At 35.4% G+C, this 26,692-nt stretch overlaps 1 protein-coding gene across 16 annotated transcripts in view; it reads left to right on the top strand.

Annotated features, from left to right (window-relative positions):
• Positions 1–26,692, top strand: part of Pard3 (par-3 family cell polarity regulator) — a 656,694-nt gene that overhangs the window by 249,702 nt on the left and 380,300 nt on the right. For all 16 annotated transcript variants that reach the window (XM_077803009.1, XM_077803007.1, XM_077803013.1 and 13 more), the window contains exon 3: positions 9,246–9,426. In XM_077803009.1, the coding sequence (XP_077659135.1) occupies positions 9,246–9,426 (181 nt within the window). The remainder of the gene's footprint in view (positions 1–9,245; positions 9,427–26,692) is intronic.

Below are 26,692 nucleotides of genomic sequence, written 5' to 3'. Positions count from 1 at the left end.
TAACTGTAGGACTGTTTCTGGATAGAGTAATCCCACCAACAGCTTCTCATCCCTTGGGTCTGCTGGTCAGGGATGGGAAAGAATTTAGGATGTTGACAGGGACCTGTGATAAAGTGAGCAGGTGACTCATTCAATTTAGCAACAAGGTGCAAGTATTACTTCACCTATACTTGTTTCTTGAAGTTCAGGTAACATCATGATTGGTGCTGAAGATTTTGGTTGTGTGTTTGTGTGTTTTCCATACTGGGAATTGAACTCAGAGCCAAACACATGGAAGACAACTGCACTACCACTGCGCTGTATCTCTAGCATTGGTATTGTGTCTTTTGGTTGCAGTTTAGAATAAGACATTGAGAAGGCAGGTGGGGTGACAGGCATGTGTGTGTGTGTGTGTGTGTACATATATCTGTGGTTTTGGATTGTTTGACTTTAATAGATTTTTTTTTTCTTTTAACCAAAGGAGTTAGTCTTCAGGAATTTTCTTATCTACCATTTATTATTGCGGCTATTCCCCAATACACGTAACACATTATTAATTGTCAGGCAAAATTGTCTATAGGTTTTAAACACCATGTTGTTGGCTTGTAGTTCCAGGTGCTACTTGCTGTTAGATGGGATATATGTTGGAAGGTTTCTTGGGTGTCCAGGAGCAGAGGAGCTGCTGCCTCCAAAATCTGAAAGCGTGGAACTGAGATGGAGGCAGGAAAGGGTGAGGTCTCATGATGCAGTTCAGGGAAAAGATTCCTAACTCGTTGCTACTCTGCTATATCTTAGCTAGTAGGAAAAGTGCTATTTTAGTGTGCTTTTGCTATTTTTTTTTTTAGTTCTCTTCTATGTTCCATTTTTTTAAAATCAGCTAAAATGTACTTAATTCTTAACATGCTGATGAAGCACAGAGTTAATCTTGCATGTGTAGCATTGAAGTTTTTCAATGGCAAGCTTGAGACTCTCCTTTTGTGAGTTAGATTTTATTGGCATAACTTGTATTCCTACTATTACAGAACATCATTGGCTCAAGTATATTCTTTTACTATTGTTTTGCTTACTCGTCCACTAAAACGCTAATTCTCTTTAAATGAGTTTTTAATGAACCATGATAGCAAGTAAGGCTCAGAGAATGATTAAGGATTTAGCATTGTCTCTATGTCATTAAAGTAGGCTCAGTCATCAGAAAGCTTACAAATTGATTTTATAGTTCCTTTTTTCATGTCTATAAAATAATTAGTTATTATATCATTACATTTACTTTTGAGGTTCATGTGCTTATTTCCTATTCTTGTGGTCCCTGAGGGAAATATGCATGTGTTCCTGATAAAAAATTACAATCATTATCATCTTCTCCAATTTGGAGTCTACCTTTCTATATATTATTAGTCAATTTCAGAATAAATTTTCTCTATCTTTCTATATTATCCTGCTTTTTATTATCACTTAAACAGTAGTATAATCTAGTTATAACCTCATGCATAGGTACAAATGGAATAGTGGCCCTTGTAAGATGGGTTTACATTATATGTGGCAATTGGGTCAGCTAGCTTATGGCTGTATTCATTTGCATATTTTCATTGTGGTTTGTGGTTGACATACTCAAGGCTATTAGTTGAACATAACTCTTAAATTGGGAATCTAATTAGTCTGAAGGCTCAGTGGGTGATAGTGTGAGTCACCCTGAGGGATAGCAAAATTAAATCTCAACTCTGAAATGTATAAGCATCAGGGCTGGGAAGTATCATAGGTGAATATCTTTCACTGTAATTTGAAGATGGAGAAGAATATCTTTTCAGGCATCTGTGATGAAGAAATATACTACCTTCTTAAAGGATGCTCTTAGCTCTGTGGATGGTGACTTTTGATCATTTACAGTTAGTTTTCATGGCAGTCTCCTGAGTTTATCAGGAAGAAATGGAAATGTCTTGCCCTTTCCTACATGATATGTATTGTTTAAAATGGCACAGTTAAAGATTTATTTCTCATTACATTCCTTCCTTGCATTGGATAACGCAGTGCTAACTAATGTAAGCATTTTAATGCCTGCTGAGTTTTCCTTTAGAGCCACAGGTTATCAAGCATGCTTTATGGGAGATAGCTATAAATGAAAAAAGTTTAAAACTAAAATATTGGTAAAGGGGAGCCCAAATATTGATCTAATTTTTCATTTAAAAAAATCCCTCAGTGCAAAGGCAGAAAATCTTAAAGTTACTGATATGTGTGATTCTAATTATAGTAATCCATAGATTATCCTGTGGGAAGGAAAAGCAACTTCTGGAATATTGATATTTCAGAATTATTCATTATGGAACAGTTTCACTTCAAATTTAAAATACATGTACCTCCATGATTTCTATTCTTAAGTTTTAACAACTTGTTGCAATGTGCTATAGCTTTCCCATTCCTGTTGGATTTTCTTTGTGTTGTTATCTCATTGTGAGATCTGCCCATGAAATCTGCCTGCCACTACCCAGAGGGGCACTTTCTGTTTTATGTTCCTTTTTGACTTTGTTATGATAAAAATAATTTGCTTTACATATTGAGGTTGCACGGTCTTCCTCAGATGAAGAGAAGGCTTTAGGGCATCTTCAAGCTCCTTCTGAGTTTTAATATTGTTCCACATAATTTGGTCCTTCCATGGGGTGAATAATGTAATGTCTTTCTAAAGAACTATGTCTTTTACTTCATAGTCAAAAAGTTCTGTGTATTAATATTGAAGATCTGACAAACAGTTTTGTGATCCATCATAATTAACTTTCCTCTGGATATGTTCAACCTGTACATGAAGAAAATGGTGGGAACACAGAAAGTATGCTCACGAGGTATGGCAATGAAAAGGTGTCTCTGCCTCTAAAAGTCTTCAAGATAACCATTTGACCTAAATTGCTTGACATTTTCCTGTAGGAAGACAGAAATTGAACATTCTTTTGAGCTTTCTGATTAAGACTGAGTGATGATACCACCATTGTGAAATTGTTCACAATTATCCCAATTCAAATATATTAAGAAGCATTTTAGATAGTGACATCAAAATGACATTGATTTGCAAGATAGGTTATTACTTTTGGTTAGTCAAGAATGAATAGAATCCTATTCGTAGACTTACAGGTGATCATACTTGGCAGCTTCCCAGTGCTATTCATGTAGTAGATAATCCACAGGAAGGTACATTGGTGTAAATAGGATGTTTGAAGTCAAGAGACTTGATTTCCAATCTGTACTTACTTAAACTCTGTTTAAATTAGTCTTTCTGACTCTTAGTTTTTCTGTAAAGTGAAATTGAAGGCACTTAGGAGGGGGCATGTGCAAAAGAATTCTGTTCCATGGTTAGATGTTGCATAAAGCATTTTCTGGCACTTATCCTTCACTTTTCGAATTTATTAGTGTGATGCCTTAAAAAAGGAAAACTAATTATTGGTGACGTTGTGTTCAGACAGTTGATATGCCTTGTCTCTTTGTCACGGTAGGCATGGCCACTATTAGTTTTCTTTTTTTTGCTACACGGAATTATCACAAACAAATATCTTAAGACAATGTAAGTTTACTAACTTACTAACTAGATGGCAGAAGTCTGACATGGGTCTCACTGGGGGAAAATCATATTAGCAGAGCCATGTAACTTTCTGGAGGAGAAGCTATATTGTTTACATGCCTTGACTCCTGGGTCCCTTCATTGATCTTGAAAGCCAGCAACGCAGTATTTCCCTGACTACCATCACATCTCTCCTTGGCCACAGCCAGGGAAGGCTCACCAATTTCACACTTATGTGATTAGATGGGGCTCACCAATTTATCCAGGATAAACTATCTCTCCATTTTAAGGTCCTTAATCTGAATCCCATCCATAATGCCCATTACAACATGGAAGGTAATATTAACTGATTCTAGCAATTTGGACATGGCTACCTTTGGTGGAAAACCATTGTTCTGCCCTAGGACAACTGCCACCCTTTTTCCAGATAAGGAAAGGCTTGGAGATATTACAGAGACCAGTGAATTCATGAACAGCCATTTAATAAACAAGGTCAGAGCTGGTAAAAACACAGCTGACTCCAAATTCTCTACTTTTATCCACTTTGATATATCCAATTGTGGGCTTTCAGGTTATAATTTTATACATTAAAGGGGCCACATTATAGCCAAATTGTTTGTAAGCATTTATGTGTGATACTTATATAACAGGTCAGGTTTTCTGTTGGAAAGTTTTGATGTTTCAGAGTTAAAATGACTTGTCCTGAAGTAAGGAGGATATGTGTGTCAATGATCAGTTTTTTTTTTTAATGTTGAAGTTATTGCAGGTATTATCCAAATTCATCTTGTCTTTTTCTCATGGAGACTTAATGGATGAATAGAAGAGAAGGGAGACTTAAGTAATAACTATTGAAAATTTAAAAATGAACTTTCAAAAATGATCTATTTCATGGACAGCAGTGAAGATTCCATCTGTTAAAAGTGGAGTTGGGTTGTGTTTCAGAAATTTAAAAGACATTTCCTTTACTTTTTGAAGGACATAATAGATACTTTTAATATGTGATGTTTTTGTGAAGGTCCCGTTTTCTTTTGCTGCATTACTATATGTATTCTTATAGAGTAGATTTTCTAAAATTATACATCCTTCCTAATTTAACACAAAATTACTTCATATCTGCACCTGGCACTTAAATTTTGGTTTAAAAGAAAACTGTAAAATTGTCTGTTATTGGCATATTGCAAATCACCAACTGTGATTCTGCCACTGAAATTCAAGCAGCATTTGTTCATGACACAGTCCAGATTTCATAATCCTTGTGTTTTCTAAAAATGCTGGAGATAATTATTGAAATTAATATACATGTATAAGCTCTTCCATCATGTTTGGCATTTAAAGACTTGTTCTTTGTAATTTTCCTTTTCCATTTTCAGTTTGCAAAAAGGACTTGATTCTTGAGAGAAGATATCATTGTGGAAAGTTAATAACAAACTTGAATTTCATTTGCTTCCTATTATGCACCAAAATGTCAAAACTTAATATCTTCAAAATGCATATTAAGCCAAACACCTTGTGAAGAATATAATAATATTAAAATCATGCATAGAAATCGTAAAACCTGTTGAAGAGTCTGAAGTAGATACTGTTAGCTTATCTGGATTGCAAAGGTACTTGGTTTAAAGTTGAGTGTTCCTAGAAAAATAGACAATCTAGTGGAGGGTCAACAAGTTGTAGTCTGCAATCTTTTTAATTTTTTTTTAAATTTGTCAATGGACCTTTATTTTATTTATTTATTTATGCATGGTACTGAGTATTGAACCCAGTGCCTCACACATGCCAGGCAAGCACTCTACCAGTGAGCCACAACCCCAGCACCTTGTGTCCTACAATCTTGTTTTGCTGTCTAACTTTATAAATAAAATTTTATTTAAACATATCCACACTCATTTGTTGTTTCTGACTGCTTTCATGCTATCATGGAAAACTAGAATAGCTCTGACAGAGATGATAGAGACCACATGTCTGAAAATATTTGCTCTCTGACCTTTTTCAGGAAGAAATTGCTGATCCCAGATCTAATGGAAAGTCTGGGCTTCTACTACAGAAAGACAACTGTCAGTCAATGTCACATTGGTTTTATTAGTGTATAAGGAAACTGGTATATGCATACAAACATCTTTCCATTTTTTTTTTTTTAAATAACTTATGGATTTCTTTTCCCACTTACGTTGCTCATTATAAGGTTGAGTAGCCAAGTAGTCATTCTGCTGTGCTTTTTCCTTACCACTTAACCTCCTGCTGAATTGTTTAATCAGCTAATTATATACTGTACTGCAGAAGGGTTCTGAACTTCCTATTTGTCTACGTGTCTCTATGACGTTATAATGGCTTTCTTTGTTTCATGAATTGATTAATAATATGTAAGCATTCATGGAAATAGGATTTGTTCAAAGTGACAAAACTATGTAATGAGGTTTGTAATTATAATTACTGTTCATATTTTATAAATTTACTATGCTTTAGAGAGAAAAATAGTCAGGGCTATTGGCATTAAAAAAAAAAAAGCTTGAATTCAAGACAGAAATGGGTGGTTCATTTTGGCTGTCATTGGTTTACTTTTCTTTGGAATGTTAAGCTTCTCCATTACTAGAACCAGGATTGTAGGTGAATGACCAATGTGATGGCTATTGTTGTTCATTTTAAGAAATTCATTATTCTTTTGAGAACTGTATTTGTCATAAGATGAAAAAGAATATATTTTATTTTCATAATTTTTTTGGCCACCAAAACTTTTATTTTGAGATCAACGTACAGAGTTACATTTAAAAATTTTATTTTGAAATCATTTTAAATTTCAGAAAAGTAGGAAAAATAGAGTATTTCCATACAAGTTGCTTCATTTACCTCTAAAATTTTCATCTTATATGATAATCAAAACAGTAAAATAACTTTGCATCAATACTGTCACCTAACCTGTGGAGTTAATTTAAATAATTTTGCCATTTTTTTTAGAATTGACATCCTTTTTCTACTTCTGGATCCATTCAAGGATAGGATCATACTGCATGTAGTTCTCATTTTTCCTGTCTCCAAATTAAATAATTTTATCATTCTTTGACTGTTATGACTTACAATCTGAAAGCATTTTATTTATTTTGTGGAATGTCCTTTAACTTGGTTTTGTCTAATGTTTCATAATTAAATTGAAGGTAAACATTTTTGGCAGAAATAGGAACTTCAAAAGTCATTATCCTTCCTAGTGCATGTTATCCGATAGAACATGATACTGACATCTCTTATATCTTCAAGTGCTATTGCAAAGTTTCTCCACTGAAAAGATTTCCCCCCTTTTAGTTAATATATATCTGATGGGGAGACATTCTGAGATATGCAAATATCTTATTTCTCATCATTTTCTTACCCATTAACTTTAGCATCCATTTGTAGATCTTACATAAAACAATTATTCCTATGGAAATTGCCTAATGATGACTTCTCATTCCATTATTCCATTATCTTTACTATTTGGAATATTATATAGAGATCATATGTTCATTCTCTGCCATTTGTTTCGTAAGTCATTATGGAATCATGCATGTTTAGTTTACTTCTTTGGATTTTTTAATCAGTGTGAACATAGGTATTTATAATAAGTTGTGTCAGCTTTGATCACCTTTAGGTTGTCACCTCTTTTCTTTTTTGTGCCTCCATCACTTTGAATACTTCTTTACTCTCAATATCACAGGGTGTTCCAGCTCATCATGTATTATCCTTGCCTTCAGTCATAAAATCAGCCATTTTTCCAAGAAGCCCTGGTTAATTTATTGGAGAATGATATCAGATACAAAGATCTGGGTATTAAATATATTTGTTGGTACTGTGAAGTCATTGCTTTCAGGACCTTTGAGTGAACAGTCAGGAAATATGTATTTGCATACTCAAACATGCATTCAATATTTGCCTATACTTATCTATGCATGTCTCTACCTAACTATAGTCCTGCTTCTCATTATGACATCTCAGTCAACAAGGGAGTACATAGATGATGGTGGTTCCATTAGATGACACTGGAGCTGAAAATATCTGATTGCCTGGTGATGTTGTAGCACAAGACATTATTCACATGTTTGTGATGATGCTTATGTAAACAACCCTCCTGTGCTGCCTGTTGTGTAAAAGTATACATACAATTATTTATAGCATGTGATACTTGATAGTAAGCAACTTATAAGTTTGGACATGTGTGATTTTTATCTTTATTTTAGAGTATGCTCCTTATTAAAAATAAAGGTTCTTGTAAAGCAGTATGCCCTGTAGCATCAGCCTTTACTTCTAGAGTTTACCATCTCTCTTGATAGCATCAGAAGCCATTTGGATACATTGGTCTATACCATGCTAGGCCTTATGTATGTACATTCCAGGATGTTTGCACAATGACAGTCATCCAGTGATGCATTGCTTGGAATGTGCCCCTTTGTAAGTGACAAATGACTGCGCCTATTTGTAAAAACCATGAGTTTGAGCTAAATATTGTAGTGCACACCTATAATTCCAGCTACTCAGAAGACTGAAGCATGAGGATTACAAATTTGAGGCCCCTCTAGGTAACTTATATGAAACAATATCTCAAAATTAAAAAAAAAAAAAGGACTGGGGCTGTAGCCTAGCATGCACAAAGTTTTGGGTTCAATCCCCATAAAACCAGGAAAAAGAAAAAAAAAAAAAAAAACACCCCCTGTCCCCAACCACCACTACCTCCATGGGCTTCTGCTTCCAGATAATACCACGGAGTTAACTTTTGCTTGTTTGTAACTTTGGTTTCTGATCATCAAAATGTTGGTTTTTGTTTCCCGAAATATACTCATTCATTCGTGGTAGGTGTGTTTGTGTACAGTAGCAAAATCTCTAAATCATATCCTTGTCAGAAGCAAATTTACTAGCAAGAATATAGTATTTGTGTGACAGTTCATTTCGTCTTAGCTTTACATTAAACAATGCAAATGGTTTTCCTACATTTAGCTAGTTGTTCTTTTCTTTCCTGTCCCACTTAATGTATGATCATTTGTACGTGGTTGGTTTCATTTGTTTGTGAGACATTTTCAATTCTCCCTGTTCTCCTCACCTCACATTGGCATCCTGGTTTGTTTAAAATTTTCACTTCTGTTGTAAGTAATTGAATCATTATCATGGTTCCGAGCTTCAGTGGTCTACAGAAAAAAGACCCAGAAAAATAAAAATATCAATTCCTCATTGTTGCCATCGCCTATTCCCATGTTTCCTTTCTTTCTACCATATCCCTACTTACTGCTTGTAGGTAACTCATTTTATTATTTCTCTTTTATCCTACATTTTTTTTAGCATAGAAATGAGCAGTCATGCATAGTTTTTAAGTTCCCTTCTTGCTGTGTGTACACATTTATACACACACACACTCTCATATACACATTTTTCCTTTCCATGTAACAGTGTAAGCTGTGTTAAAACAAACAAACAAACAAACAAATTACTAAATCCATCCTTGAGTTAGGATTCTCTGATACCAACCTGTTTTCATATATTTGATCCATAGAAATTTGGATATGAAATGTACAAATTAGAACTGTAGAAGTAAAGCTGTAAGCTTAAGGAAAACACTATTTTTGAGGGGTTTTGCTTTCTAAAACATAACTTCCCCGGGTGCATTAATGTCAGTATTTTTCCACTGTGAATTTATGTTAAAATAAGATAACATTTTGGCAGTAATTTAAATGCCTTTATTTATACATGCAAATTTGCCTTTCTTTTCTAGCTGGTAGCTGTGTTTGATGAACAAGATCCACATCATGGAGGTGATGGCACCAGTGCTAGTTCCACAGGTACCCAGAGTCCAGAGGTGTTTGGTAGTGAGCTTGGTACCAACAGTGTTTCAGCCTTTCAGCCTTATCAAGCAACAAGTGAAATTGAGGTTACACCTTCAGTCCTCCGAGCAAGTAAGTGAAAGTTCTTCGTTCTCTCTACACATTTCATCTTAATTTACAGGGATGCCAACTTTTGTTATCCATCCATGCTCCCGTGAATGGAATTCATTATCTGTTTTTATCAGCAGTTGATTAAGTTTAGAACCTGGGCCAATGTCTTTTGCAAGATCAGCAAGCAACTCTTTATATTTTAATAGACTGGGATTACTTTACTTTAGACTAGTAAACTTTTTATTGCTCACAAAAGCTAAATAAGGATAATGGAAGAAGTAAAATTACCTGGATTTTTCTTTCTATATATATGTCATCTGAATTAACTAGTATGGATAGAAGTCATTGAAGGGTTTCTCACTGAAATAAAACACAGCACCATTGATTCACAATCAGCTTGGTTACAACTCTTACTTATGATACTTGAACTTTACGTGATGAACTAGGGAAGAAGAGACCAAAGTTATCTTTAGAAGTCTGGAATTTAGAATTTGCAGGGTTCTGCAATTGGAGCACACCTCAAGGAAAGGAAGGTTAGGAACAGAGAACTTGTGCTATGAATCCTGTGACCTAGAGTATTCCACTTCCAGACATTTGTTTGGAAAATTCTGTTAACCATTTCTAGAAGGTATACTCAGGAGGCTTTTTCTAGAAATAGCATTTCATGTTTCTTATTGTAAAATCTTATAGTTGAGGAGTTATAAAGTATAGGAAGGCCCATTTCAAGACATTTATAATTTTGAAGCTCATTTATCTTTTAGATACCTCTGTGTGTAAACACTTCAGTTTTTTTAAGTGGAACATTTTGGTCTTGCATGTGTTTACTGATAGTCTTCAGTGAATCTTCATTTAGGTGGAATGAATACACGCACACACACACACACACATACACACATACATACATATACACTATGTTGCTTGCATAGAGAATATAAGTAAATAATACTTAGGATACTTGATTTAATCTCCTGAATTTCAACCTTATTCTCACTTTTGCATTGATGTCGGGTTATACCATTTTAGCAATTACTTCTAGATGTTTATAAACTACTTTTGCTTCCATTGATCCTTGAGGCTATACATGAGGATTTGGAGTGTAACTCAGGAGTAGAGTGTGTGCCTAACATGGAACTGGGCTCTGGGGTTCAATACTTAGGACTGAAAAAATAATGTATATTGGGATAATAGGACTATCAATTTCTGATAGTCCATCAGAAATTATGAAAAAATATGCTGTGATTACCATAAAGATATGTAGGGATCCAGAAGTATATTGCAAGATGATGAATCTAATTGATGCACTATAGGGTTCTGTCTGGATGCAGATTCATGTTAACCACTTCCTACAATTTCTTCATATTTTCTGTAACAGATGAGACCCTGGCATAATTAGTGTTTGTAAGAGACCTTGAAGTAGAACAGCTGTTGTTAGTTAAGTTGGTTTAGTTAAATTTTCTTTCCTTCCCTTCCCAAGTTCCTTCCCAGTCTTCTCTTCCCCCTCCCCCTCTCCCTCCCCTTCTCCCTCCCCCTCTCCCTCCCCCTCCCCCTCCCCCTTCCCCTCCCCCTTCCCCTCCCCCTTCCCCTCCCCCTTCCCCTCCCCCTTCTCCTCTCCCTTCCCCTCTCCCTCCCCCTCTCCCTCTCCTTCCCCCTCTCCCTCCCCCTCTCCCTCCCCCTCTCCCCCTCTTCCCCCTCCTCCTCTTCCATTGCCTAGGCTGGTCTCAAACTCAGGAGTTCAAGCTATCCTCCTTCCTCATCCTCCTGAGTAGCTGGGATTATAGATATATACCACCACACCCATCTTGAATATTTTTTTTTATATGCAGAAGATTTTGGTTTGTTTGTGCACATGTATAAGCGAGTATGTTTTAAACTAATTTTGTGGCAATGACATTTGATTACTCTAAGGATATACACTTAAAAAAAAATCATGTTGGATTTACTTCAGGCATTGTTATAGGCAAGGAAAATGTCATGCATAGTATCCAAAGTGATGTGAGGTGGTTCCCAGGCTCTTCAAGTTTTTTCAAATTAGAAACTAGCTCAGTATTAAGTGGATATCTGCTTGGAATTAACTTTTGTATAAAAAGTAGATTTTCTAGATGTGATTAAAAATATTTTTTTTCTCATTAAATAATACTACCAGTATTGAGGTACCTAAATTTTGGAAAACAGTGTCCTAATTTGAGCAATTGTACCTTAATATATATAATTAAATATAGGGCTTTTTGTTGGATTATGTTTATAGTTTTGTATGTATGTGTTTTCTAAAGCAACATGCACCTTTTATTTAGCTGCATTGTAAAGAAAATGTTGGCAGAATGGTAAATTTATATTCATGTTAAAAATGTGAATGGTGTACTTTCTATCAACTTTTATCTTTTGTCTTCTCTGGACTCCTCAACATTTCTCACAAACACCTGCATTTGGCTGGCCCTGTGAGTTAAAATTTAAACACTATTTTTGACTGAAATATCTCTTTTATCTTGTTTTTATTGGGAAAAAGAAGTTATGTTTCAAACATATGTGTTGTCTTCCAGCCATCAGTGGGATAATATGCAGATCTCATTTTCTGGCTCTGATTTTTATTTTTTATTTTTTTATGCTAAGGTTGTTTAGATTTTATGGCCTTGGCTGGCACCGGGTATGTATATGTTAAGCATGTACCATATACAAGGCTCATGACTATGTAAAAGTTACCCGTGACACATGTCATCTATTTATTAAGATGATTTCTCATAAAATATATTGAGATTCAAACAGGAAGCATGATTTTGTCTGTATGCTTGCCAGGCATTGTGTTATGCTGAAAGTGGCCAGAGTTGAGTTAATGAAGCGTAGGGCTTTCCATCAAGGAAATATGTTGGCTTTCTTATTTACAGATTTGAAAATAAAGAAGCCAACAATAGTAAAAATCTGTTTGAGGAAAAATCAATTGGGGGCATGATTAATAAAAGCTTTTTTTTTTTTTTTTTTTTTTTGCCTTAAAGAAAGAGTGATAACTATTCTGTATCATCCAGTGAGCGAATTCAGTCATCCCTTTGTTTCACAAAGAATCACTGGATGCTGCAGAGGGTATGTAGGGTGTAATTCTTCCTCCATAAAATAGTGAATATTAAGTTTGGGTTTAATAAATAGGATTATTATCTCTGTTTTCTTTGAAGTTGCTATTAATTTGCCCTTGAGTTTTTTTTTAAACAAGAATTCTGGTTTAGTTAAATCAGTGGTTCTCAACTGGTAGCAGCTTTTGAAACTCCAAGGAATATTGGACAGTATTCAGAGATATTTTTTCATCTTCACAGTTGGTTGAGGAGGGGATGCTACTGACAGCTAGTAAAGGACAAGAGTGCTGCTAAACATCTTACAAACACAGAACAGTCATCATGCAAAAAACTGCCCAACCCAAATGTCAGTATAGATTACAGCTTAGAAACCTCGAATTAAATGAATCATCTTAATAACCGAAATTGCAGTTACCTGAAATTTTATTGAAAAACTATTGAATCCAGTATATTGAAATCCAGTATATTGAATGTGCTTTACTATTCTGTAAAGTACTGTATAAGTGTAGGACAATGATGTGATATTTTTTAGCCAATACCAGTACTACTGTTAGCGAATAACTAATGGACAATTTAAAAAAATAGCCTATGGTAGTGTCATACAAAAATATTAGTATACATGTGATTATCATAACAAAAATATAAATTTCCTAAATGCAAAAAAATTGTATTTTAGCAAATGAGAGAGTAAATAAAACAAGCCATATAGAAAAGTCTGTTGATATAAAAACGATACATGGCCAGGAACAGTTGTGCACCCTGAAAGTCAAGCTACTCTGGAGGCTGATGCAGGAGGATCCTGAGTTCAAGAGGAGCTTCTGCAGCTATTCAAGATCTGTCTCACCATAAAATCAAAAGGGGATGGAGATGTAAATCAGTGGTTAAGCACCCCTGGGTTTAATCCCTAAGGGTACTTAGGATACAATAAAGTTGAGTAAAAAAAACATACCTTTGGGCAAAGGAGAGAATAGGATGGAAGAGATGAAATTCAACCTAGAGTTATACTACCTTGTTTTTTACTTCTGATTTTGAAACCACATTATATCTTACACAGCTATGAATTGATCACATTTTAAGTTTTACAACAAGTTAATAATTAATATTAGTGATTATTCATAATAATATTTTAATAAGGAATCATTCTTAATATGAGAATCAAATGTGAAACATCCCAACATAAATATGTTTCCAATTGGCGACCCAAACATACAGGAGTAACTATTTTTAATCACTTTATAATACAGTAATTTGTATAACTAAAGAAAGATGTATATCAAGGGGTGGTGGTGAAGAACTACTGAACAAACAGGAACCCTAAAACTGGTTGTTGTTGATTATGTAGGCATTGTTAATTTGATTGATGGGTGGACATTATGGGATAAAGTAAATAAGGGGTTTAGTATAAATTGAGTATTCCTTATCTGAAATGCTTGCGATCACAAGTGTTTTGCATAGGATTTTTTTTTTTGTATTTTGGAATATTTGCATGTACATAATGAGATATCTTTATGATGTGACTCAATTCCAAACATGACTTTTTTAATGTTGCATATACACCTTTTGTACATAGCCTGAAGGAAATTTTATACAGTATTTTTAGTGCACCTTTATTATTTAATTTATTCTAATTAGTTATATATGACAGCAGAATGGAATTCAATTCATATTACACAAATAGAGCACATGTCTCTGGTTGAACACAATGTAGAGTCACACCCTTTGTGTTTTCATATATGTACTTAGGGTAATGATGTCTGTCTCATTCCACCATCTTTCCTACTCCCATCCTTAACCTTCCCTTCCCTCCCCTTTGCCCTATCCCATGCTCCCCATCTTCCCAACCCTCATCACCATTATGAGTCAGCATCCTTATATCAGAGAAGACATTCTGCATTTCGTTTTTTGGGATTGGTTTACTTCACTTACCATTATATTCTCCAACTCCACCCACTTAACCTGTAAATACCGATTTTATTCTCTTTTAATGGTGAGCAGTATTCCATTGTGTACATATAGCACATTTTCTTTATCCATTCATCTACTGAAGGGTATCTAGGTTAGATCCACAATTTAGCATTGTGAATTGAGTGCACCTTTATTTTGACTGGGGCCCATCACATGATGTCAAGTATGAAATTTTACCCTTCTGGCATCATGTTGGCATTGAAAAATTTTCAAAGTTTGGAGAATTTGGGATTTTCAGGTTAGGGATTCTTAACTTCTATTCTAATTCTGTCATTTCTGATAATAATGTGGACACAGGATCCTTAGTATAGATGAAAGAGGAGAATGAACAAAAATCCAGTAGTCCTCAGTTTCGATAGGGCATATTGTAATGAATTCATGCTGTGTTTTATTTCTAAAAACAAGGAAGGTGGAAGGAAGGACCATTTTGGCATGTGTTCACTAAAACATTCTAGAATTGAAGATCAGCCCAGTACCTAAGCCTTTTTCATTTTCTTTCAGTGCTCTGGAAATAGCATTTGCCATTTGCAGAGATCAGAGCTCTTTGGTGGAGAAATAGCTGAATTTAGTTCTGGACAGAAAAGGTATAAGATGATATGAGATAATCCCATCATATCAGAAAATAATGAAGTTATGGAATATTACTGGGATTGTCTCAGAGGACCTAGGAGCCTACTTTAAGTGTCTGCTGGCCAAAGATGGGACAATTAGAACATCAGTAAGGATAGTAATAGAAATAAATTCACCCATTTATAATGTTGATAAATATGCAAGCAAGCCAGGTAAAGCATGCTAGTGAATCAAATTTTTAAGAAAACAGATAAAGGAATCAGTTATCTATTCTGCATTTCCAATATTAATGATATCACTGAATAACAAAATAGTATCTAAGAAGGAATTTATTTTTATATGAGTGTTCCAGGTAATAAATGAAGAAGTAATGGTAAAATTTGAATATTACTATTTTGCAACTGCTTCATGAAATCATGACTCTAGGTATTGATTGTTAATGGGGTTTGAACGTGCCTTTCCAATATTAGAAACTTATCACCAATGCAACAGTGTTAGCATGTGGGATCTAAAGGGAAGTCTTTAAATCATAAGGAATCTGAATTCATGATGGCTTATTGTCAGTATAAAAAGGACTCAGAGGTAAGATCTGTCTTTTTCACTCTGCCAAGTGAAGATATGACCTCTGTCCTCTCTTGCTCTTCTGCCTTCTACCATGTGAGGATATGGTAAGAAGACCCACATCAGAAGCTGTCATCTAGATCTTGGACTTTCCAGCCTCCAGACCCAAGAGGAAAATTTCTGTCCTTTATTAAACTAACAATTCTCAGGTAGAATTCTGTGGTAGCATAAAGTGGACTAAGACCCATCAATTGCTGCTACCATTAAAACAAAACAAAACAAAACAACCTAGATGGAAAGACAACTAATCCTTGCATGCCTCCTGATGGAAGAACACAATGCCTCCTATATAGTAGTCCTGACAAAGAAATTAATCATGAATCTGATCAAACAGCCAGATACAACTGCCAATTTATGGGAAATACAGAGTCCTGAAAACATGTTAACCAGCCACATCCAGACTGTGGGAAACCATTTGAGACAAATGACCCAGGTTCTTGAATAAATCAGTGGTGAAGGGGAAGGACATAGAGAGGGAACTTATAAATTTATAGGGACCTTAAAGAGACATCACATATAATCATAATGTGTGGGTCTTATTTAAATTCTGATTAAAATGAAACAAAAAAAAATGGCACTTATGTGCTAATTAGTTGAATGCTAATTTGGCATTTGTTATTAAGGACTTATTATTTCTTTGAGTATAATAATGTTGATGGAATTTATATATATATAAATTTATAAATGTATATATATATTTGAGAGAGAAAGAGAATTTTTAATATTTATTTTTTAGTTTTCGGTGGATACAACATCTTTAATTTATTTTTATGTGGTGCCAAGGATTGAACCCAGTGCCCCACGCATGCCAGGCGAGTGCGCTACCGCTTGAGCCACATCCCCAGCCCCTGGAATTATATTTTAAAAGAACTATCTTTTAGCAAATATATTGAGCTCTTTATGGTTGAAACAATGTATCTGGAATTTTCTTCATAATAGCCTAGGTATGGAATGAGTTCCATTGAATTAGTATACCATTCTGTCTACTTTTGAATGTGTTTAAAATCATCTTTATATAGTTATTTTTAAAGAATGCACACTTATATATGGCACTTCTTTAATATTTTGAAAGTTTAGTTATTACTTTTCCTCTTCAAAGTTTTTTTCTTCCTTTTTCTATAATCCCAAACTTTAACCCAGTATATCTCAGGCTTGAATATCTTTTATTGATGATCTCTTCATATTCCTTTTAAAAAAATAATTAAAATTTAGCTCAAATTTTATATAAAATTGAATTTAATATGTGAGCATAATTATTAGTATATGATCAAATATCAGCATACAAATATGCAATAAGTTTTGCTTTTTTGATGTGTACATAAATGAAGACCTTCCAAATGAGGCCATGTAAAGGCTTTGTACTGAGAGCTTGTTAAGGTAAGGAGGCCAGATCCCAGGGATGGGGAAAAAAAGCAAAGGGTTCCACAATTGGAAACTGTTGGTGTGAGTTAGTTAGGTGAGCAAACCAGAAGAGGGGCACGGTGGTTAGCTGTATCTGGCTTTCCCTTATGCTTCTTAAGCTGGGAGCAGGTAAAAAATTAGGTATTAAATGGAGTGTTATTAGCAGTTTTACCCAATTCTTTTAATTCTCTCCAAGTTAAATGTTAAATAACAACTGGGAATCCTTCATCAGAAAGTTATTATTGTTGATGTATTAATGGGCAAACGACTTGGCTTATGATGTCCTTTATTTTTATTGAAAAGAATGAATGATTCAAGTTAAGTGTCAGAAGGTTTGCTATTATACTCACCTTTCTGCTTCAAGGCAATTATATCAAAATATGCTTTGTTCATCATTCTGTTAGTTGTTATGGTTTTACTCTTCATTAGTTGCACCATTTGGGAGAGGTGATGCCTACTTTGTTGTTTTATAATTATAAGATTCCCTCCCACCCATTTTATAAAGTAGGGTAAAGCCTGTCCAGGACATCATATGACTTTCTTGGTCTAGTCTGGGCACTTTGGCTCTCATGGATGTCTCCCGCCATAATAATACCAGTAATAAAATTCTATTCAGTATGACTTTATTTCGTTATTTAATTTAACAAATTATCGTAGGCTCTCAAATTATTTTCTTCTGAGGTGAGAAAAAAATGAAAACTTTGTTTTTAATTTTAAAAGTTCCTTTTGTTTTCTTCTGATTTTAAAAGGAATTAAAACTTTGCTGTGTGCACTTAAAAAATATTGTGGGCTTTGGGCACATGCAGAGTGGACATGTTGCCCTGGGAAACATGAATTTATAGGAAAAAAATAGGCTTATACCTCATCGCCTTTTCTTTAGGTCAGTAGACACTTGATTGGGAATGGTGCAATTTTTAGCCACTTGTGGTATGTTTGTATTTTCAATATTAAACCATTTGAGCTGGGGAAACCTAATGTATCAGGAGTACAGAGTTTGTGTGTAAATCTATGAGTCTAACTCAAGTAATTTTTTTCACTTTAAGATTCCCTCCTTCCCTCCCCCCTTCCCTTCCCTCCCCCCTTCCCCTTTCCCTTTTCTCCCCTTCCCCCCCTCCCCCCTTCCCTTCCCTCCTCTTCCCTCCCCTTCCCTCCCTCCTCCCCTCCTCTTCCCTCCCCTTCCCTCCCTCCTCCCCTTCTCTTCCCTCCCCCCTCCCTCCCCCCTCCCCCCTCCCCTTCCCTTCCCACTCCTCCCCCTCCCCTTCCCTTCCCTCCCCCCACCCCTCGCCTTCCCTCACCCCTCCCCCCCCTTTCCTCCCCCCTCCCTTCCCCCCTCCCCCTCCCTTCCCTCCCCCCTCCCCCTCCCTTCCCTCCCCCCTTCCCTCCCCCTCCCTTCCTGCCTCCCCTTCCCTCCCCCCCTCCTCCCTCCTCCCTCTCTCCCTCCCTCCTTTCCTTCCTTCCTCTTTTTATTTTTCTTTTTTTAATTCTCCATGACTTTACCAAAAGGTCAGATTTGGGGGGGATAGGTGGCCTAATTTTAGTCTTCTGGAAGGATTCTTTTTCATCTTAGAATTCTGGTCTTTTAATATCAGCTCCAGAAGATCAAGTGGAAGATTCAAGTTTGTTTGGAAGTGTCATATGCCCTATTGATGGCAAAATTTCTGGAAATAGTATAGCTAAAATTTTTTGGGCTATGTATTTGATTATTATATTTCATTTTGTTACCATTTAAGTGTTTTAACATTTTAGTCATTTATAAGCTTTATTAATTTTAAAAATAATTTTTATCCATCACTTGCAATACATTTCTAATTTGTAATTTTTCTGACTTCCTATCTATTAGAATTTAAAGCTATCCCAATGATTGTTATAAAAGTATTGTATCATAAATTCACATCTCTTTTACTTTTTGGTCTTATAATTTCTTTTTTTTTTTCTGCTCAAGAACATATGGATTGATTTCATCTTTCAAGAAGATCTGAGACCTTTGGTTTGTAGTTCTGTTCCTTCAACATTAACTGGTATTAGAATATTAATTTTTAGTTCTCATTTAAATATATATTGAAAAAAAGAAATAATATTCCTATTGTATTTCCTTTTAAGTTGTGAAGTAGAGCATGGCATACAAATGGTATTCTCAGTATTTCAAATAATTACCTTCTTACTGTGCAAGTTCTATTCAGCATATAAAACCCATCCAGTTTTGTTGTAGATGCAATCTGATTATTACATGTTGACAAGGTCATATATCTATTAATTGGATTGGAGATGGGATACAAAATTGCTGTAATTATTGTAATTTTCTAGCTAATTGCAGGGTTGGTGGTGAATATTTTACTTCTGCAAAATGAAAAACAGTATTCTATCAGAAGTTGTTTTATGGGGTTGCAGACATTTTGTTTTATATCTTTGGTGCTTTTTGCCCACCAAGTATCTCTTTTTTGTATTGATCTGCCTCTGAATGTCACAGTGCTCATTGGCAGGGATCTGGGAATGTAGAGGGGGCAGGCAGCTGAGTAGTACTCTCAGCTTCCTCTTTGTTCTGGTTGCCATGCTACTTCTATTGTTTATTTATAAATTGGAGTACTCTCCTTTCAGACCTGTAACAAAGGTTGGATGGGTCAGATCCAGTTGGAAGAGGAATTCTCTCTGCTCTCTTGTCACCTGTGTTCTATTTACAATAGTCTCTGAAATGAGCACTTAAAAAAAATTAATTCATATGATTTACATGTTCCTTTTTTTTGAGTAAAAAATTAAGTAAATCCTTGGTCAGCCAATTTAGTACTGTAATATAGATCTTCCTTTGCATATTCTGTCTTGCATTTCTGCTTTATTTAAGCTAGCTTCTAAAGCTGGAAGCTGAATTGACATTTTAAAAATAATGGCATGAACACAAGGTGAGTGCGGTTGGAGGATTGCGGTGCAGGGGTGCCGTGCTGATGTGAGGGTGTTGGAGGCTTACTGCAGAAGATGGTAAAAGCAGACTGATGTTTATTCCCTGCTGAAATATAAACTGGAGGCGCAGGTGAAAATTGCTAAACCTAATGAGCAATTTGGCAGATAAGACAGCCTGTCAGGTGACGGCAGTTTAGCCGAGGAAGCGCTGCCTGTGAACATAGTTGTTTGTTCCAGAGCACTACATTTAAATACCACAAATTAAACCTTTTTTCACTGATGTTTGATATCACAAGTATGTATATTTTATTCTTCAGATTTCCATTTAAATAAGCAGCAGTCAATATATGGTGGTTTAGATTGTAAAATTATTTTTAAACTTGCCTTTTCAAGTGTTTCATCAATAAAAAATGAATAGGACATATTTTCTCCACATCAGAACATAAATGATATTGGGCTTTAACACACACTAATAAAATATAAGTGATCACTTGCTTCAGTGGACTGCAACGTTTCATCTGTGGTCTTTACATTCGAACACTCCAAAGTAACATTATTGTCTTTTCAATGTACTGTGTCAAATATGCTCACTTTACCCAGGAGTCCTTTCTTCCCATTGAACACATGAAAATTTAGACATGTGCATGCCTTTTCCTCGTTGAGGCCATCAGTATATTCTCTGGTTTAAAGGACATTTGTAAAAGATTTTCATTACGTTGGTTAATGTTCATGATCCCTTAGGAAACTTCCCAGTTCACCTTCTCTGTTTGTATCATTTGAAACTTGAGGCTCAATGATGTAAAATAATGATATGCTTAAGGCATAGCCACAGCTCCAATCTTCAGTCAAGTTGAGCAAGTAATACAAAAAATGTATGAACGCTCAATGTATATACATCAGAACCCCTTTATTGACTTATTTGTGGCATTTCCAAAACTCATGGTCTAAATACCTTTGTTTTCTGTCTGGCATCAGTATTTCCTGATTTCTTTAAATATAGTAAACATTTGGCCCAGGACACTCTTCTACTGAGCTACATCCCCAACCTCAACCTCAAAGCACTTACATTTTTAAAAGAAATCTAAACACATATGTAAAAGATATTTTATACTTAATAGGGACTGACAATTCGTTTGCCTGAGGAAATGATGTTTTAGAGAATTTCTGCACCATATAATCAGGCATAGACATGGCCTCGAGGTAACAAGGGATCCCTGGACAGCACCCTGGCACTCTTCTAGAATGGTTTTCCTGGTGGGTGTTTAGTGCTAACAGTAGTCTATCTCCACACCCTTGATTTGTGACACAAGGACAAATGGAGCTATAGACTTCACTAGAAGTGGCTTTTGCATGGGACCCAAACCATGTCGAACTGGATAATTGTGCAAAAAGCTCTCTACATCTTTTAAAACCTGACAAAATCTTAGGTTTCTTAGGAACAGTTTCATAGATTTACTCTTTCTGTCCAGTGATTTCCCCACTGCCTGATCAAAGTTTCCTTCCTCACTTTTTATCCTTGATGATTACACAGTTTACTTGACTCCGAGATCTTGCCTTGTACCCTTGCCTTTGTGTGGTTATCTGCCTGATATGCCCAGGTACTTTATCTTGTCTACCAAATGAAGAAAATTGTAATGGCTGTATAGCTGTGACTGCGTTAAAAAAGTACAATTTAAATCAAAGCCAGGAAGCTCATTTCCAAATGGTGAAAAGAAGTATCTTGTTATATAGAGAAAATAAGTTTTTGAAAATATTTGTTTCAATAGAGTTTATATGATGGTCAACAAACAAGGTTTCTTTTTGTTTTCCACTTCTATTCCATCCAAGTACTTAGGTCCTTTTTTCTGTCAGTGCATGTCACAGAGAGACTCATATGGCGGATTATTGTGTCAGCATGAAAACCTGACAGATAAAATCCTTTCTTCTTGTCTTGCTGCACTTGATATAGATCTCTTGTTTACTTCTTGAGACTATGTTTGCTTATTTATTTCTTCATTGGTTTTAATGTCAGCAGTGGCTTTGCACTCTCAGTTCTGTTTGGCAGCTGGACTGGCTGGAGATGTGCTTTGTATCTCAGAATCATTCTGTCAGTCCCAGTGATGAAGGACTGAAAACTACACAAAAGACAACAAGGTGTTGGTCAATCTGCCTTTGATGTTTTAACCTCCTCTGGCTTTTCTATGGAATATACAAGTAGCCATCTCTGTAAGGGCTATATTTTACCACTGAGCTACAACCCAGCCTGTAAGGGCTGTATTTTAAAGGGGGGGGGGGACAACAACTTTTTCAATCACTGTATTATTTTGTATTTACTCAAATCATTTATATTGATTTGTAAATTAGCAATTAATCAATTATTATTTATCAGTTTGTTGCAAGGTATGTTAGTCAGTTTTCCATCACTGTGCCAACTACCTGAGATAGTCATCTTATAAGAGGAAAGTTTTATTTTGACTCATGATTTCAGAGATTTTAGTTCGGTCATTTGGCTTTGTTGCTTTGGGTGTTTGTTAGCTTGGTACATTGTGGCTGCAGAGTTGCTCTCCTCCTGACCACTGGAAAGCAAAGAGAGGAATCAGAAAGGGCCCAAATATTAAGAGTATTCATGATCTCAGTTTCCTCTTCTGGCCTACCTCCTCAAGGTTCTAATAGCACCTTCTAATGGCACCACATTCAGGCAACCAAATCTTTAATACATGGGCATTTGTGGGATATTCCACATAAGAACTGAGCACCTACATATCAGAAGGTTATTATTTTTAGGAAGGTGTCTTAAAGACTCTGTTGTGTGCTCACACTCTTTGCCTTGTGAATGCAGATGTGCATGTGTGCTCGAGGAACATGCTTCATCACAGTTCATGAAAATACCTTCTCAGAAACATAGGTCCGTGTGTGTGTGTGTGTGTGTGTGTGTGTGTGTGTGTGTGGTTTTAGATTTGATGCTTCCTTTCAACATTTACCCCATATTGACATATGAAAGCATCTAAACTTAATGAAAATCTAGAATTTTCATAAAACTGTAAAAAAAGGACTATGACTTGATTACCTCATCTGCTATTTCGTTCTCTTTATCTCATAAATATAAGCCACGGGTCTTACAAAAGTACTATCATACCATATATGTACTTCATAAACTTCCTTTCTTTTTAATTTCTCTTCACAGTTATAGAATGTTTTCTGCACCCTACATCTTCTCTCTGTTCCAGGGATTCAGCTGCTGCCATTCTTTATTTTTCCACTTTATCTTACAGAGTGAAGGACAAATACAGTAATCACAAGAGTGTGTTGAAGCCTCTAAGTTTGTGATTTATTTGTTACAGCATCGATACACTAATATATATTTAAACACATACATAGACATACAACATTATATGCACTCTGCTCTTCACAAGATGTCTTTTTGTCTTTACAGTCGTTTCCTGTAATTGTTAGGCATACATGTATGTACATAGATACATACATACATACAGTGTGTTTTTGTATGGATGCACCCATGAAGCTGGTATTTAGTGAGGTTATGTGTGGAAGGATTATGAAAGCAGCATATAACTTTAGGAAAATAAATAATTTTTAAAAGATTATTCTCATGTTTAAAGATGGAAAACTACATTCAGGTCAGTCACAGAAGCCTCAGAACAACCATAATATGGGAGAAAACAGTAACTAAAGGGCATTTTAGAGTAGCGCTAGGTTATGCAATTTATCCTCACATTTAATTAAAATGTCAGTTGGGGCCATGGCTGATCCATGGGTTAATTTGTTATTTAAATCAGCTTAAGAAGTATTTATTTTAAATATAGAATTTGTGTTAATGAATTGGAAAAGAATATCCTCTTGCTTGGCAGAGACATTGCAGCCTGAAGATTTATGACTTAGAATAAGAAAACCAGCTGGTGATTAGTTTGCCTAAGTTGTATATGAAAATCTACCCTAATAATGTTTTGATAATACTCATTCTTTTTTAACCAGAATGAGAGGGTTGGGAATGGGAAGCAGAAACAAGATCCTCAATTAATTAAAAATCTTGGGACAGGTCAGCATTGAATTCTGAATATGGATCTCTGATCCTTGGATGAGGCTTGAGAGGATCATGAATCTTTATAAGGCGGTCAGGGAGAGCAGGTGGGCAGGCGGTCAGGGAGAGCAAGCAGGTGGGCAGAAATGTCATGGGCTTGCTATCTGTGCTCCAACAAGAAAAGGTGCTGGTTCAACCCTAGCATTTCTTGAATATTCTTAACCAACTTATTGTAACTTAATTTATCTGCCCCAATTTTGACTAGCAGAGTGCATAAATTCTGAAGGTATGTATCTGTTTATATATAAGCATTAGCCTATTGATGCTCTAACAAATTACCACAAATGTAATGGCTTAAAACTGCATGAATTTATTATAGCTCTATAAGTCAGTGTCTGGTATGAATCTCACTGGGCTAAAATCTAGGTTCCTTCAGGGTTGCCTTATTCATGTATTAATTCATTCATTGCTTTGAGAAAATCCATATCTTTCCTTTTCTGGATTCTAGAAGCTTCCACTTACATTTCTTCACTCATGATCCTTCCATCTCCAACATCAGCTACCTTGCATCTCTTAGACTCTTCTGTGGTCATTTCTCTCTCTCCAGTTCTTTTCTTCTGCTCTTCTAATTTTCAGGACTCTTATGGTTACTTTGTGTCCAATTAGATAATCTGATTGTCTAGGTCTGTTCAGGCTGCTTAGACTTGGTAGCTCATTAGTAGCAGAAATTTATTTCTCACAGTTTTGGAGTCTTGGAAGCATAAGAACAAAGTGCTGGCAATTTTGGAGTCTGATAAAATCCTGTTTTTCATTGATATATTCTTTTTGTTGCCTCTTTACCTGGTGGAAGGTGTAAATAAGATCTCTGGTTTAAATCATGAAGGTAGTGCCTCCCGAAAGGCCAGCTCCCAATACCATCATCATGGGAATTATGATTTCAACAAAAGATTTTTAGGGGATGTAAAATTTCTCTCTATAGCATAAGAATAATCTCATGTTTAGGTTTTTGCCTTAGTTTATCTCCACTGTATCCACTTTGTATATGATATTCACTCATTAGTCAGTTTGTAGTCATCTCAGTTACCTGGTTGACTTCTGTTATTGCAATCAACCTTATTTTACTTGATAAACCTTATTTTACTTAATAATGGCCCCCAAATACCAGAGTAGTGATTCTGGTAATTTGGATTTGCATGTTTGAGGCCCTGGATTCCATCTTGATATGTAAGTTGACAAGCTCTATGGATTAGGATGTGGACATCCTTAAGCAGGGCCAAGTTCTTTCTTATTTACACTTTCTATCTTTCCTTGTGATTCGTTTTACTTGTAAGCATTAATATAATAATTTAACTTATTTTGTGGTGATGTAACTTATATTATTGTAACTTAACTAAGTTGTGTATTGGATGTAATTTTCATTCATGAATCTCTGCAACAATTGCTATTCTCATGCTATTTTAGAAGTTTCTAATAATTCTGCTTTGAACGGGCTTTAGAAATGACTGAAGAGTAGTTCTGGTGGGCCTTGTGAACACAGTCGCTTCAAGGTCTTTATGTATTACTCTGTTTTGTTCTTTTGATTGGGAAAAAGTGTTTTCTTGGACATATCCTGATCTTTTAAAGGGTTAAAGTTGTCTTACACATAGCACCCTTTTCTAGTTTGTTATATTCCTATATTTTCCTTTATTTTATAGCTACTTATTTATGTAAGTTTTTGTATAATCAAGCTGGGTTTGGTGGCACAAGCCTGTAGTCCCAGTTATTTGGGAAGGTGAGGTGGGAGGATTGCTTAAGACCAGGAGTTTCAGATAGGCCTGGGCAATAGTGAGACTCTATTTAAACACAAAGAAAGAAAGGAGAGAATTGTTTCTTCATCATCTCTGTGCCAACTGGCTCAATGCTTTCCCTCTGAGACTACAGTTCCCTTCCCTTCCAGTCCCATTGGCTGGCAACGGCATCAAGAGTAATGGCATAAAGAATGGCCTGGTCAGAGTTGATTAGGTGGGTAGACAGTGTATTCTATTAAATTCAGGTTCTAGGTAATGCAGCATGATCAAAGACTATTTATCTATATTGAATAAAATAACAACAGATCCAGGTTCAAAGGTAGACTTGATCTTTTAATTTAGTTTACCAAATTCCTTTAATAAATGGAAGAATTTTTTTTCTTTTACAGTAGAAAAATGTTTCACAATATTTTTCACTGGACACACTTTTATAAATTTTATTTTTTATACATTCTCCAAGGTTATATGTATCTGTGGAAAGCACATTTCATATAATTGCTCTTCATGTTCTTCTTTTCTTATCAAGGTGTAGTAAGTCGCTGCACTTTTGTGAAGATCTCAATATAGGTATTATTGCTTCAGAAATGAAGTTTGGTTTATCTGGTTTTAAAGTTGGGGGATATTCTTCAACGACTTTAAAGAAAGAATATGTACTTAGAAAAGTAAAGGTATGCTTTGTTTTTTTTTTTTAAAACAAGTTGAATAGTTTCTAGGGACTGATTTTATTTTCCGAAATTTAAGCTGTTACAGACCTTTATTCTTTTTCACTCACCTGCAGTAGATGATGTTTTGTCCTCATTGGTAACAAAATTGGTGATATGTGTCTCATACAAGTGTAGGACAGTGGTGTTCTAACAGAGTCTGCAAAAGTGGTATGTGTGTGTGTGTGTGTGTGTGTGTGTGTGTGTATGTGTATGCTCATGCTCATGCATGCGTTAGTTTTGTATATTCCTGCCTAAATAATTATCCTTATGTAT

The sequence above is a fragment of the Urocitellus parryii genome, chromosome 9 (genome assembly GCF_045843805.1).
Source record: "Urocitellus parryii isolate mUroPar1 chromosome 9, mUroPar1.hap1, whole genome shotgun sequence".
NCBI lineage: Eukaryota > Metazoa > Chordata > Mammalia > Rodentia > Sciuridae > Urocitellus > Urocitellus parryii.
This window is presented reverse-complemented; position numbering and strand designations above follow the sequence as displayed.